General features: G+C 37.4%; 1 protein-coding gene across 1 annotated transcript in view; it reads left to right on the forward strand.

The window, feature by feature from the left end:
- PPP4R2 (protein phosphatase 4 regulatory subunit 2) overlaps positions 1-13,543 on the forward strand; it is a 31,776-nt gene extending 18,233 nt beyond the window's left edge. The window contains exons 2-8 of the mRNA XM_010174931.1: positions 1,907-2,077; positions 6,902-6,995; positions 8,554-8,591; positions 9,082-9,156; positions 9,575-9,718; positions 10,216-10,484; positions 11,456-13,543. Coding sequence (XP_010173233.1) covers positions 1,907-2,077; positions 6,902-6,995; positions 8,554-8,591; positions 9,082-9,156; positions 9,575-9,718; positions 10,216-10,484; positions 11,456-11,769 — 1,105 coding nt within the window. The 3' untranslated portion in view covers positions 11,770-13,543. The remainder of the gene's footprint in view (positions 1-1,906; positions 2,078-6,901; positions 6,996-8,553; positions 8,592-9,081; positions 9,157-9,574; positions 9,719-10,215; positions 10,485-11,455) is intronic.
- The last annotated feature ends 976 nt before the right edge of the window (positions 13,544-14,519 follow it).

A 14,519-nucleotide genomic window follows, 5' to 3' on the forward strand; every position in this document is an offset into this window, starting at 1 on the left:
CGGCCCTTGAACACTTCCGGGGGGGAGCAGCCACAGCTTCTCTGGGCAACCTGGGCCAGTGTCTCACCACCCTCACAGCAAAGAATTTCTTCCTCAGATCTCATCTCCATCTCCCCTCTTCCAGTTTCAAACCATCACCCCTTGTTCTGTAACTCCCTGTCCTTGGCCAAAGTCCCTCCTCAGCCTTCCTGGAGCCCCTTCAGGCACTGGGAGGCCACTAGAAGGTCTCCCTGGAGCCTTCTCTTCTCCAGGCTGAACAGCCCCAACTCTCTCAGCCTGTCCTCACAGCAGAGCTGCTCCAGCCCTCGCATCATCCTCGTGGCCTCCTCTGGACATTCTTGCAAATGTGTAACTCCTGAAGAAAGAAAATGGTTTTGTGTTTGAATCTCTGTAGATCAACCTGAGCTAACTTCCCCCTTTTCATCTCATAATTATTTATTTGAGACCAAGGAGACAATGGAGGCAGAGCTGACATGGCACTGTTCCTCTGGTGGAAGGAGGCTGATGTGCCTTCGCTGGCCTGTGGTTTTGTGTTTGGTAGAAGTGGTGCTTCAGCACAGTGCAGGACACAGGCGTCATCACTTTGCGGGGGAGTCACCACGTGTGGTTGACAGCACAGATAGCTGTCAGAAGGTTGGATGTTGTGTGGAACTGAACACAGTCAGGGCTGTTTGAGCTAGTGCTGCTGCCAGAGACAGCCTGTGGAAATACAGCCTGTGGAAATACAGCCTGTGGAAATACAGCCTGTGGAAATACAGCCTGTGGAAATACAGCCTGTGGAAATACAGCCTGTGGAAATACAGCCTGTGGAAATACAGCCTGTGGAAATACACAGCAGGAGCTGAAGGGCTGTCCAGGGGCTCAGACTTTGTGCTTGTTTGAGTTGAGCCAGTTCATTCCAGATTCCATGTGTTAGATAAGCGCCAAAGATAATTTTCTCTTTCTTTATTGTTCTTTTCTTATTCTCCATTTCTTCTTTTTCTCCATGAGCATCTCCATCCTGTAGCTGTGTAACCTCTTGCATCAGCATGAATAGAAAAAAATGATAGTAACTGAACAAAACGGGTTTCTTTCATGTTACTCCCTGTGCTGCTGAGAAACGCACCGGCCAGAGGAGACCCAGAACTTCTGTGACTGTTGTGGCTTCCTCAGCAGCTTCCCACCTTGTCCATTGTGTGCAGTGTGAAAGACTTCTTTTCTTGAAAATTTCAATATGTAGAATTCTATAAATGATAAAACTTCAAGTTGTAAGGCAGAAGCAATTTGGAAAGATCTTAATAGGTTACTTACTACTGTGGAATGTTTTCAGGAGTCAAAGTTGTTTTTCTCAAATGTTCATCAGCAAGTGCTAACTGTGATACAAAATATATTTGCCTTTCTGAGAAGGAGGTGCTGTGAAGTGCTTTTAAGGTGCCTGGATACTGAGCAGTCAGTTACAAAAGGCCTTTCAGTAGGGTTTTGTAACAGAAGCAGACGATGCTGTGCACAATTGCTGTGTGGTTTCCAGACTCAAGACTTATTTTTTTACTTGTTTTTTGTTTTTCCCTCCTCCTCTTGTGAGCTCAGTGAAAACTTTAGATGACACGTGGGCTCACTGGTAAGTTGTATAGAATGTGTGTGTATTTCACATTTAGATTTGAACTGCAAGTGGATATTGGTTCTCTAAGGAGATGGCTTTCCCTGTTGTTAATGGCAATTGACTTATAATATTGTTCTACTGTCGTTATTTCAATAGTTTTCATACTTTAAATTCAGGAAGAAAAATAATACTGCATAGTGTTCTTGCCCCATTTATCTTAGGACTGGCATACCAGCATGAATGCTGTTTTGCAAACGTTAAAATACGCTGTTTTTCTGTGGTTTTAGGGCTGACTCGCATATGTCTTGATTCTTGTGTTCTGTGCAGGGTTCAGTGGTCTCAGTTTAAAGGCTATTTTATTTTCAAACTGGAGAAAGTAATGGATGATTTCAGAACCTCAGCTCCTGAACCAAGAGGGCCCCCCAATCCCAACGTGGAATATATTCCCTTCGAAGAGATGAAAGAAAGAATCTTGAAAATTGTCACTGGATTTAATGGGTATGTATAACTTGTTTTCTAAAATCAGGATAACAAAAACAGTTTCCCAGTTTTTAACTTAGTAGTTTGTGCTGTCTGTCTGTGACTGTTCATTTTGCTTCCTCAAATAGGTGAGCACAAGCAAATAAATACCTTGAAAATAGGTTACAGTAGCTCTGGAACTTTATTATTCTGTCTTTGAATTAAAATAATGACATCCTGTGACATGTCAGTCACATTTTTTTCAGTACATAGTTAGTTTTTAAGTAATACTGTTCAGTGAAGCATGATGCTACTATATGCATTTAACAAGTAAAATAGATAGTAAAGTCAGATTTTTTTCAATATATTTTGAAGTATATAATTGAAAGAAATCTTTTGGTGCTGAGTTCTGAATTGCTTTGTGGCAGTTTGGTAGCTTTTGAAGAAGTAATACTGTGATAAACACTGCGTGACCAGGAGGCAAGGTGCACCTGGTTTTGAATTGTTAAATTGTGCCAGATTCCAATGTATAGATCGAGTGATACGTACTAATTAAGAGACTTGGGGTGTTCAATCTGCTGCTGACAGTGTCTTAGTTTAAAGTGTACATATGCCCTTTACTGGTTTCGTAATTGTGGAAGTTCTGTTTCCTTCAAAATAAAGCTTCTGGTTTTGGGGGAGTTTCTTGTGGGTTAGGTTTTTTTCTCTGTGTGTGTGTATGTATCTTTTTTTTACTAGCTTACATAGTATTTTTCTTGCTGTGTGTGTGTGTGTGTATCTTTTTTTACTAGCTTACATAGTATTTTTCTTGTTTCTGAACTGGATGACGTACTTACAGTAAGCTGAGTCATCCTGCTTGTGGGTCTCAGTCCTTTACTTGAGAGAGACTTTTTCAGCACTTCTCAGTTTGTCAGTAAATGGACATACTATAAACTTGCCTGCCTCTTACCCTGACATTTCACAGTTGGAGGTGCTACTGACACATCCTTAGTATCACATTTTGATGCTAGGATAATAATTTTTACTGTTGTTCCATACTACTTAATGTTTAAGTGTCTCTTGTAAGGCAGATCTCCTCCCCTCAATTGCTCTCCGTGTAGGATACTTCTAAGAATGTGTAATTCAGCTTGTTCTCCTACTCAATATTTATACTGGGCTAATTCACTGAAGGAATTTTAAAACAAACCTCTCCTTTATGCCTGAGGCTGCCTCTCTCCTGCCTCCCCCAGCTTTTTGTTAATGCTTCACTGCCCACAACATTTGTGATGATGTTCTTGCATGGAGACAGCTAATGAATGACCTGCTGTTGTCTCCTGTTGTTCCCAAGTGGGCTGAACAAACCTCTGAGTGACCAAGTCTGGAGCTGGCTCTGTGGACACGCTATTTTGATCTCTTGCTGTTACACATCAGAGTGCTCAGCTTCCTCATACTTTGAAGTGACCCACCCAGTCTTTGAGGAAGCAAACTGCATACATTAGTTACTTAAATGAATGAATAAATAACACATTAGGACAGTTCAGAACCTAGGACTGTAGAGTAGGTCATTTAGTAAATCCTACAACACTTACGTATGGATTGGAGGATGTGATGGTGAAAGCTGAATTATGTGCAGGTGTGTCCAGAATGTAGCAACAAAAGGTTTTGGTTGGTCTGATCAAATATGTTCAGGCTTTTTATATAAAGTTGTGGATGTCATGTCAGGGTACCATAGTAGAGAAGGAAGCTACTTGATGTGACCTTATTATTAGGATGATTTTATTAGTGTTTGTTTAAAAGAGTGAGGGAAAAAACTAGTGAAATTTTTAAAACTTTTTTTTTTGTTAAAGAAGTAACTAATTAAGAATGAACCCTGTTTGGGGAGCTTTCTAGATGAAGTGTCTTTTAAAGAAAGCTCCAACTGGCCGTTTTAACCTTACTGTATCTTACCTGACGTTGTGTAATGTGCTTGCAGAACCAGATTCTCATGCTCTACTTTAGAATTGCTTTGGAGTAGGAAGTTCTTTAAAAGACTTGCCATTTTCTTTATCCTTTGCTAGTGAAGCAGAAAGTTCCAAGGTAAGTTATTGGGGATGTCAGATGACAGAGGAGTCTTCACAGCATGAATAAAATAGACATAGTTATAATACAGATCTTAACTTATGTATATTTTTTGGCTACAATTTAATATGACTGTTAAAAGCAATTTTCCCAGATCCCTCTTGAACCCTGTGCATATGATGAATTTTTGGTTTGTAATTCATTATGAACTACAGTGGTAGGAAGTGCAGAGCATGTTTGTACAGAATTTTAAGTGGTTACCGTAAGTCGGCAGATTAAGTCTATTTATGCAGCTCATGTACAGAATTAATTAAATTTCTAAGCATTTAAGATCAGTCCTTATACTGCTCACAGACTTGTACGTTGGTGTTCATGTATAGATTTCTGCAGAATTCTATTACTTCTATTTTAAAATCACATTGTTAAACTATTTAAAAATAATAAATTTACAGAAAAAAAAAATCATGAAGGGAGGTTAACTTTGTTTTTTGCCAACTGAAAACATCCGAATGTTGAACAAATTAGATGCAGAGGAGGTGATAGTGAGACACTTGGTGCCATCTGCTGCTCAGCAAACGAAGTTCAGTTTCCTGTGGAAAAACTTGGAGGGAAATGAACTGGTTTTGGCTTTTGTTTAAACCTTTTATAGCCGATAGTAAAATAGAAAGGCAACTTTTACTTGTGGAGGTGGCTGCAGGCTGCACACTGTTGAGTATTCTTGTTCCCCAAGTAGCCAGGACTGTATTGATGTTCACAGAATAGTTCATGTCTGAGTGCTCCAGGTGTCCAGTGAGGTACAGATAAATACAAATGAGCCAGGCACTGATTCTCCAGATCAGTGTCTTACAGATTTGGCTTATGAAAAAGAATTGAACATTCTGGGTATTTTTGTTTCTGTGAAATAAATCCATGTTTTAATGGACAGTCTAGTCTACTAAAAAAATTACAAAGTCTCTTTAATTAGGGACTTTTCAACCCAAAAGCAAAATAGTCATAAATGTGAAATAACAGATACAATTAGTGCTGCACCTATGTAGAAAAGTTAACGGATCAAGTAAATTCTTTGTGACTGGAGTTGAGAATTCTGTTACAAGAGGGCACTACACAGAAGCTGAACACCATGAAGAATTTGGGTGTCAGAAATATTGCTGGTTGACCAAAATTTGCTGAACAGCAGCACTATTTGATTTTAAGGAAGCTTTAGGGAAATTAATAATATCAGATCCATTGTCAAGCTTAAGAGCCTTCATGTAATAAACTGAATTAAAAGGAACACTTGTTCTTGGTTTGTTCTGGTTTGTACTTAACAAATTTTAGGGATGGGGAGGAGATACTTCTGGGTCAAAATAAGGAGCCAAAATGTATTTTGCTTGTGTGCCAGAACACTGTTTCTGCCATTTTACTTGCTTTTAAGCAATAACATGTCAAAACAAGTGTTTTGGAAATCCTGTCATCTTACAGCATTACTTTTTGCAAGTGTTTAATGTATTTAATGCTTCATCAGCTGTATTCTAACTCTCCACAGCTGATCAACAGAGATTAACTTCACCATCTTTCTATTCTTAGAATAAAGTAAAGATAAGTTGGTCTGGTGTAGTTCAGGGTAAATAGCAAGGGAAGATGTTAACTAGTAGGGTAAATGTGATGTGCCTTCCGTGTTTCCTCAGGTAGCCGTGTGGGAACTGGGACTGAGGGTGGTTCATTGTAGCCTACCTCCTTACTGTTTCCAGTTGAGGATTATAATTTCCTCAGGAGTTCTTCAGAAAATAATAAAAGTTGATTTTTTTTTTTTTTTTTTTTTTCGGGTGTTTGTTAAATTAACAGTATAGGGATATACACACACACACACGTATGTGAGTCTGTATTGATACTGCTCTGAATTTGGTGCATCAGTCGTATTCCCAGTCAACAAATGATTCTGAAGTATTGTACTGTATCAAATATTCTTCTTGGATTAATTTTTTAAATGTTTATGGCCTCAACTTCAAATAGTTAATTGTAAAAATTCATTATTCTTTATTATTTTATTAAATAACTTCTAAAATATTTTACTAATTTGTCAAAGTCACAGAAGTTTGTTAAAAGGTGACACTGGATTTGCAATGGAAGTGTGTGACATCTCAGGTAACTGGTAAATGTATGTAAAGTACTGCTTGTCTGAAAGCTCAGTTTTTCATTTAAGCAGGGATGAAATTAAGTGCAGAATTGTCAGAAAATAGAATGTGTGAATATGATACTTCTGGATTTATATATCTTACTCCGAGTTTAATTATTTTTACTGAGCTGTTTCTTGGTAGTTAAGTGTACTGTCCATTTGTGGCAAATAGAGTATTTGTAACAGCTAAATTATAATGGTTCTACTAATTCCAACGTTTACTGCTTTTTTTTCTGTAAATGTGTTTTCTAAAACATGAAATAAACTACAAGTTGAGAAGTTTTTAGCTCTAGTGTGTGTGACTCAAATTTGTTTTGAAGCACCTGCCATATCTGTTTTATATATTTGAATAATAAATACAGTCTTTAAACTATTTTACTGCTGATGATCTGATTCCCTTTTCATTGTTTTAATGAACTGTTTGAGTTGTGGGATGATGCCTTTAGGATTCTGCTGAAGGGTTTTGTGGTGGTGAGCACAAAAGATAATGCTTTGTTACCTCAGTGTATGAGATGGGGGAAAAATAAAGCCTTCAGTTACTCTTGTTAACGATAACAAATTTCAGTGCTGTTTTCTTCCTCTCAGTAAGGAGGAGAAAGCAATAACACTGCTTTCTAACAGTCATACCCATTAAAATAAAATTAAATTGTTATAAATCTATTTCATTGCAGCATCCCCTTCACTATACAGCGACTCTGTGAGTTGCTGACAGATCCTAGGAGGAATTACACAGGAACAGACAAATTTCTAAGAGGTGTGGAAAAGGTATGTATTTTTCTGAGAACACAGCTAAACAGTCACAACTGCCACTGAAATAACTTCTGAATTACTCCTAATGGTCTGCTGGTTTCATTATGGCTTGTAGCCATAGTATAGCTAATGGCTATTCTAAGCGTATGAGTTTGTTTCATACCTTTTAATGTCAAAAAGTGGTTTTAAAATCACTTATTTAAGACATAAAAATAAATCTTAGGGCTGTAACTGTTGTGTTTCCTGATCACTGTGCTGTACTCAAACTATAGTTTGTGGAGGGTGTAAGCTCACTTTTTAGATTGAGTCCTAGCTAGAAAAAAATCAAATAATCAGCTGGAATCATTTGAATTTTTTTGATCAGGCATTTCCTTCCACAGTTGGGTTCAGATTAGATTCAGTAGGTGAAGGAGGAGGGAGGTCCCTTCCCCCCAGTGTCTTTTGTTTCAGTATTTTAAATCCTCTTGTGTAGAGGACTGTGCCTTTGTCAAAGCATACAGGTGTCAGGTAATGATATTTTATAACTTATAAACATGGGATCTTTCAAAAGCAGGTAACAGACTTTCAGAATGTGGTTGCATGTAGGATTTTCTTGATGGCAAAATTGGTTTGTCATTCCTACTTAGACTGTTTGGTCACAGAAAGGTTACCTCACAAATGGATTGGTTTCACTGTTGTGGTGGATGCAGTCAGCTGTATTCTTGCAAGTTAAGATGGGAAGGAGATGTTCAGGAATAAATGATGAGACGGGGATTTCACAAAGCAGTTCCTTAGCCAACAGTGAGGTTTGTGACACCTGACCTCAGGTTTTAGGGAGAACTCTCATTATAGTACATCTGAGTTAATTTAGCTGGCCCTGTGATAAAAACCCCTGGTAGAATTGGGCTGAGTATTGATTTGAAGAGAGAAACTTGCCTAGTTTTTAAGGTAGGTTTCTCCATGTTAAAGTTGATTTAGTCTGCAGTGCCATTCAGGAAGGAGAGGTGACTAAGCAAAACATGCTGAATTAATCATTATTTCTGCCCTTTGTTTATGCAGGGCCAAAATAATTAAACATTGGAAATATGGCTGTGCCAAAAATAGCTGATAGTGCTTGCAGGCTTTTGAATGCAGGACTCGCGTACGAACACTGTGGTTCTCAAGCAATTCAGAAGTTTTTCAGCATTTTGAAATATTCAGTTGAACATTACAGACACTTGGGCCTGAGGCTTAATGTGCTGGTCTTGTCATGACAGTAACCCACTTGTGAAAATACTGACTGTTAGTGTCACTATGGCCTGACCTTGTGAAGAGGGAGCAGAGATACCTTTTATGTATGTCATCCTGGATAGCTTTCAGCCTCGTTTTCTGTAGAGACACTTTAACAGATATGACTAAACTCCAGTAACTCTTTAAGTTTTGGGGTGTTGTCAAGAGCTGAAGCTTCTGTTTCTGAACTCTTAATATGTACCTCGTTTTCTGTAGAGACGCTTTAACAAATATGACCAAACTCCAGTAACTCTAAGTTCTGGGGTGTTGTCAAGAACTGAAGCTTCTGTTTCTGAACTCTTAATATGTTGTTTGTGTGTTACAGAATGTCATGGTTGTCAGCTGTGTATATCCATCTTCAGAGTAAGTATAATCTTCTTTTTCTTGAAACTTTAAGCTTGTATTAGTAGAGGGCAGAATGTGTGCACGTGTGTCTCATATGTATTTCTCTTGCTGGCAGTAGTTGTATCCAAAAGACAGACGTGTAGAGTTTGGTTTCCATTATCAATAGTTAAATCAACAGTAGTGATAAAGGTCTGCAAGTGTTGCTTGTGGTAATGTAGAAATGAACAAACAGATTTGGAATTGGATCTGTGGTACAGTTCATTTTATCCCTGAACACTAAGCTCAGATTTTATACCATAGCTGGTGGTGAGAAAAGTGGATACCCCTGGGTAACAGTAGTGCTGTAAATTCATATCCTAGCCTGTGTCCCTAGGATAATGTACAGGTAGAGAACCTCTTGAGGACTGACTGGGGGGCTATTGAATTTGGGGTGAGGGGCAGGAATTCTGTGCAAACAAACTTAAAGTTGTTCCTTTAGTCATATATATATTTTTTTTTTTTTAATTAGGAAAAATAATTCCAATAGTTTAAATCGGATGAATGGTGTTATGTTCCCAGGAAATTCACCAGGGTACTCAGACAGGTAAGTTTAGTTTTGTGAATTCAACTTATTCTGGATATAAGCAAGTTAATTCTGGAAAGAGCTGTTTCAGATCCCTTATTGTTAACCTGTTCTGATCCCAAATAGGTAGCCTCAAAAACGAGGTGTGACATGGAATACTTGGGGAAGGAGGGTAGAGGAGGCATGAGCATACACACTACCTACTCTATTTTTTTTGGTCTTTTGTAACCTCATTGTTTAGAATTTTTTTGTTAAAGTTGTTATCACAGTTTGCATGTTGTAGGCAAGGATTTTTTTTATTCAATATAAAATAGCAAAGTACCTGATCTTTTTTTGTTTTGTTGACTTTTTAAAACAAGATTATAGCTGCTTTCTGCCTATTAGGAACAAATGACTTTACTAAAAGGATGGGTTAATTTATTTATTATTATTTTTAAAGATCTAATGTAAATGGTCCTGGAACTCCCAGGCCAGTGAATCGACCGAAGGTTTCTTTGTCAACTCCTATGACAACAAACGGTTTGCCAGACAGCACGGAACATAAAGAGTCAAGCTTGCAGCAAACAGAAGATAAAAAACACAGGTTTGTAAGGAGTAATGTATTTCAGTTTTTCTTATTCTCACATTTTTTCACTTATATTTAAAAAATACTTTAAAATGGAATTTAACTTTTTATTCCACAGTTGCAGTAACACATCTTGGAAATGTAAGGGATGTGTAGTAAAAATGAAGAGTGACTAAGAGTTCAGAAATGCACACTTACAGTATTTGTGTCGGGATGTTAAACTGTAACTAGACAGGATCTTTCATAAATGTTTGCCACGGATTGTGACAGTAGGAGCTGCCTGTAATTTGGACCCACCTGGGTAGCCTGATCACTGTGCATTTTAATCAACAATCAGGTGAAGGAGCAGTGATGGCTTTGAGGTGTTGTTATGTAATAAGTGGAGTGATTTCTACTGTTACCTCTTGTGGAGTGTTTAACTTAAAGCAGCTGCCACTTTTTTTTTTTTTAAAGTGTGACAAGATACAGAATGATTTTTTCCCAATAAAAACTGCAGCTGCTTTTGTTGTTTATAGTGAATCACCAGCGTCTGAATCAGAAGGTGCTCAGAGCAGCCCTGTAAAAAATAAGCACTCTGAAGATGATCCTGCAGAAGCAGAAGGACATGAGGTAAAAAGACTTAAATTTGACAAGGAAGGGGAAGCCAGAGATGCACCTAACCAAACTGCCTCCAGTGAAGGTTCTTCAGGCATGGGGGAAGAGACAGAAACATCCTCTACATCTCAGGAGAAAGAAAAAGATGCTACTTGTGCCAGACAGCACTCTGCGGAGGAAGAGGAGGAAGGTATTTCAGATTTTCTTTATTGTCTTTGCTTTCAGCATTTTCCAAGGAGTTGGGATTTTCTTTGCTGGAGGCCAGTGCTGTTGGGATTGCTGAATATCTCCAGTTGTGCTTAAAGATGAACTGCTTGGTCAGACTTCAGTATGTCATAACTTGGCAATTCTGTTATTTCTTCTTTTTTCTTTGTCCTACATCTCTGTTTAAAAAATTATAAAATGGTGCTTAAAATCTTCTTGGGCAATAAATTACATGGGGGTTTGTAATGATGCACCAGGAATTCGGGAATCCCTACTTTAGGGTATTGTCAGGTGGTGTTCTATCTTCTCCAGAAAGGGGATTGGGTCAGATCTATGTTTGACTGTCTTTATTATTGATAAATTACTGAAATATGGGTATAAAGTTATGTCTTTTTCACTGAGGAGGCTGAGCAACAATCTCTCCAGATGATATTATAACACTGAAAATTACCTCACTCTAAGGCAACCCCTGTTCCTAATTAAAGAAAGATAACTGCAGTTGAGACTGATTTTTTAACGTATTTTCAAAAATCCTTTTAGTATTTATTTTTTTGTGCCTCCTGTATTTGTAAAATGTTCATCTAGATCATGATGGATGTACCCTTGAAACAGCAATGTTCTCAACGTTTCCAAAAGACTGCTTCAGAAGACAAATTAAGGCATGTGGGGAAGCAAGAAAGTTGCTTGTTAGACTGTGTCTTTATCCACTGAAGTGGGGCTACCTATTTAATTTAAAAATTTGACTTATTTTGTGGTATATTGGGGTAGTTTGGCTGTCCTGATGAAGCTTTTCCTAAAGAAAAACTTTACATCTTCAGATAAAACTGGGGTTTGTCAGTTTTTCCTGTCCTTGGCTGTGCTGTAGAAGTGTTGCTCAGCATAGCTGGGAATGGCAAGTAGCAGGATTAAGAGATGTTTAAAAATGCTTTAGTAATACTGTACTCTCACCGTTTCTAGAGTCCTTCATGTCTCCCAGAAATGTTGGTCCAGACAGAAAGGATCAAGAAAAAGACACTGAATCCTCAACTGTGAATGAAGAGACCTCTGAGGAGAACAATCAAATGGAGGAATCTGATCAATCTCAAGCAGAGAAGGATTTACACTCGGATGAGAGTGAAATTAGTGGATCTGCCAGTAGTGGAGCTGACTGCAGTGAAACTGAAGAGTTAGGGTCCTATGCTAGTGAAACTCCAGAAGCTTCATCAGAGACCCCGATGGAGAACAGTGATGAAGCCACAGAAGTTGCAGATGAACCTATGGAGCAAGACTAATTTAAATACACTTAGATGCAGTATTTTCCATAAGGCTCCGGTTTTACACTGTATAAATAATTTTATGTAATAAAGTGGACCTTTAGTTTTACAAAAAGAAGCAGGTTGTAAAATAAACTTCTTCATGGATTGAACCTTGAAAGAGTTGTACATGGTAAGAACTGTGAATACCAGCTCCTTCAGGTCCTGCTTACCGCTGAACTTTCGTTTGGTCAAATCAGTGGTTTGTGTATAGTTTTTTTTATTTAGAATAAAAGTTTTTAAACTGGAAGGTAATTATAATTTTGACAACTTTTTTGGAGATTACCACACCTAGTTGTATGTAAGCAAGGAAGCTTTTTTTTGTCTTGTCTTTTTCTGACAGCTATAGCAGTTAACTTCATATTTTGGTTACAGTTTCAACATTTGACATGTGAAATATGGGGGTTTCATGCTGGTTTCCAGATTTTTATTTGAATATACACTATGAAACCTTATGTTGTGTGTTTAAAATGTGTTACATTTCACACACACACACACAGACACACATATATATATACACACAGGCATGCACAGGTATGTGTACCCTCACTGGTCTAAGGGGGAAATGGTCTATTTTTCTGTTTCTATAAAAGATAAATACAGCAAATACTTTTTCTATAGGAAAAGTCTGAGTTCACCTCTCAAGGCACTTTGTTTTGCCTCTAGAAAAACAAAGCAAATGAAATCTGGCCCATATGAAACCCTGGAAATACTAACATTGTTGAAAACACCAGAGTAAAACACATTCCAAGAGAACTGTTCAGATTACAACACTTTTGTATACTTCTGAGGTGCCTGAGTGAAAGGATTTCATTTATTTATGAGAAAATGTGCTTTATGTTGAGAACGTTGTAATCAAAACATTAGCTTAAACTTTTGTAGAAGAAATGTTTGAAAATATGGTAAGAAAATATCTTGGAAGAAATGAACAGGTACTTGCCTTTTTGAGTGCTTCTTGGAGCGTTGTGAATATTGTAGAGAAGTCTCAAAATTATTCTAAGGTATGCAGATGGCATCGGTATGATCACACCACTGTATGGGAAGAATTAATATATGACTGTAGTTATGTACCTGAGCTAAACAAGGAAGAGGTTTAGGGGTGCATAGAAATCACCATGATTTGTATAACATTTTGGAAGTGAACTAAATATTTTTGAACATGCTACTTTGACAGCCAGTGTTACATTTTTTTCAGACCAGCTCAAAGCACAAACTCCTGCTTTAAACTCTCAATATTTTCCAGTTCCCATATTTAAAGACATGCAAGCTGCAACCTCCCAGTCACGATTACTGGCTGCCAAATTTATACCTGTTTCTTCAACTGTACCTTTTTGATATTTAGAATTTTTAAATTTCTGTAAAGTAGATTTTTTGTAGATTGTAATGAGTGCTCACTGCCATTGTGAAACGGTATATAATTGTATAATTTCCGTGTGTAAACTGAATGCTTGGGCTTTCAATACAGTATTCATATAAAGCAATAAATATTAATGTTATGAAATATCTGAGTACATTTTTATCAGAATTGTCCCTTTTTTGGTTTTAAGTTGGCGTACCTGAAGTACAAAAATGACCTCTAAAATGCATGCTGATAGTTTCTTGTACTACATGGTATGCTTTGTATTGTTTTTGGGGAAATCCAGGTTTTGATTAATACCAGGATAATTTGGCTCAGTTGGAATATTTATGAAGTTATTTCTTGCTGGAGTTACCTATCAGGTTCTAAGTAGACAGGATTCAGGGACATGCTTGCCAAAAAGTAAAAGTCTTATTGATTGAGATCCCTTACAGAAGGAAAATTGTACCTTGACTCATTTTCATTGTGCTTAAGGCTTGGATGTGTATTATAAAATTAAAAGACTGAACCAAAATGTTGACACTAGAAAACTTTAAAAATATAGTGACATCTGACACTTGGTTTTTTTTTTTTTTAATATTTTGCCAATGAGAACAAAATTTTAAAATTTCTAAGTTTAGAGATTTCTGAAATTTTTCTTTAGACTGTTTATTTGTGAAGATATTGTCAATAAACTTGGTCTTTAAGCACCCGTGACCTTTTGATATGTTTGTTTTAGCAGCTCTAGTATCATTCTCATAAAGACTCGCAAAGAACTTTGAGGTGTGGATCCTTTTATTTATCTGTTTGGTTTTTGTTTGTTTGGGGGTTTTTTTTGCATTAGCTAATAAAATCGAAGTCATGTTTTAACATCACAGTAAGCATCTTGATACTAAATATGTGCCTACATTTAAACATTGCATTTACTAAATCAGAGATTTAGTAAATTTTTAAATTTTAAAATATGGATTTAAAAAGAACAGAACAAACCAAACCTGTTGCATTTTTCAGGAGCTGTATGTTGTCAGAGGCATTGCACACCTCCAGATGCACAGGCAGCTGCTCTGCCGTGCGTGGAGGTGTAGCACTGAATGTTTTCATGGCTTGTATTTTTCTAAATCTGGATTATTTTAAGTGCCATAATTCCACACACCCCAGAGCATGTTTTGCTGTACAGCCATTCAGACAGAATTGGTCGTTCTGCTGGTGTTTGGGAAGGAAGTTGTGTGGTTAAACCCCAGAAAACCAGGTGGCAGGTGCTTTATAGAGTTCAGGGATATATTTTCTAATTAAAACCCCCTGTTTTATGGGACCAGGATATAAATAGAAAATGTGATGGTGCTTCTTTTCAGAGTACAAGGTGAAGGTCAGCCCTTAATTCTGCTCTTGGTAT

This window comes from Antrostomus carolinensis, unplaced genomic scaffold (genome assembly GCF_000700745.2).
Source record: "Antrostomus carolinensis isolate BGI_N321 unplaced genomic scaffold, ASM70074v2 scaffold15999, whole genome shotgun sequence".
NCBI lineage: Eukaryota > Metazoa > Chordata > Aves > Caprimulgiformes > Caprimulgidae > Antrostomus > Antrostomus carolinensis.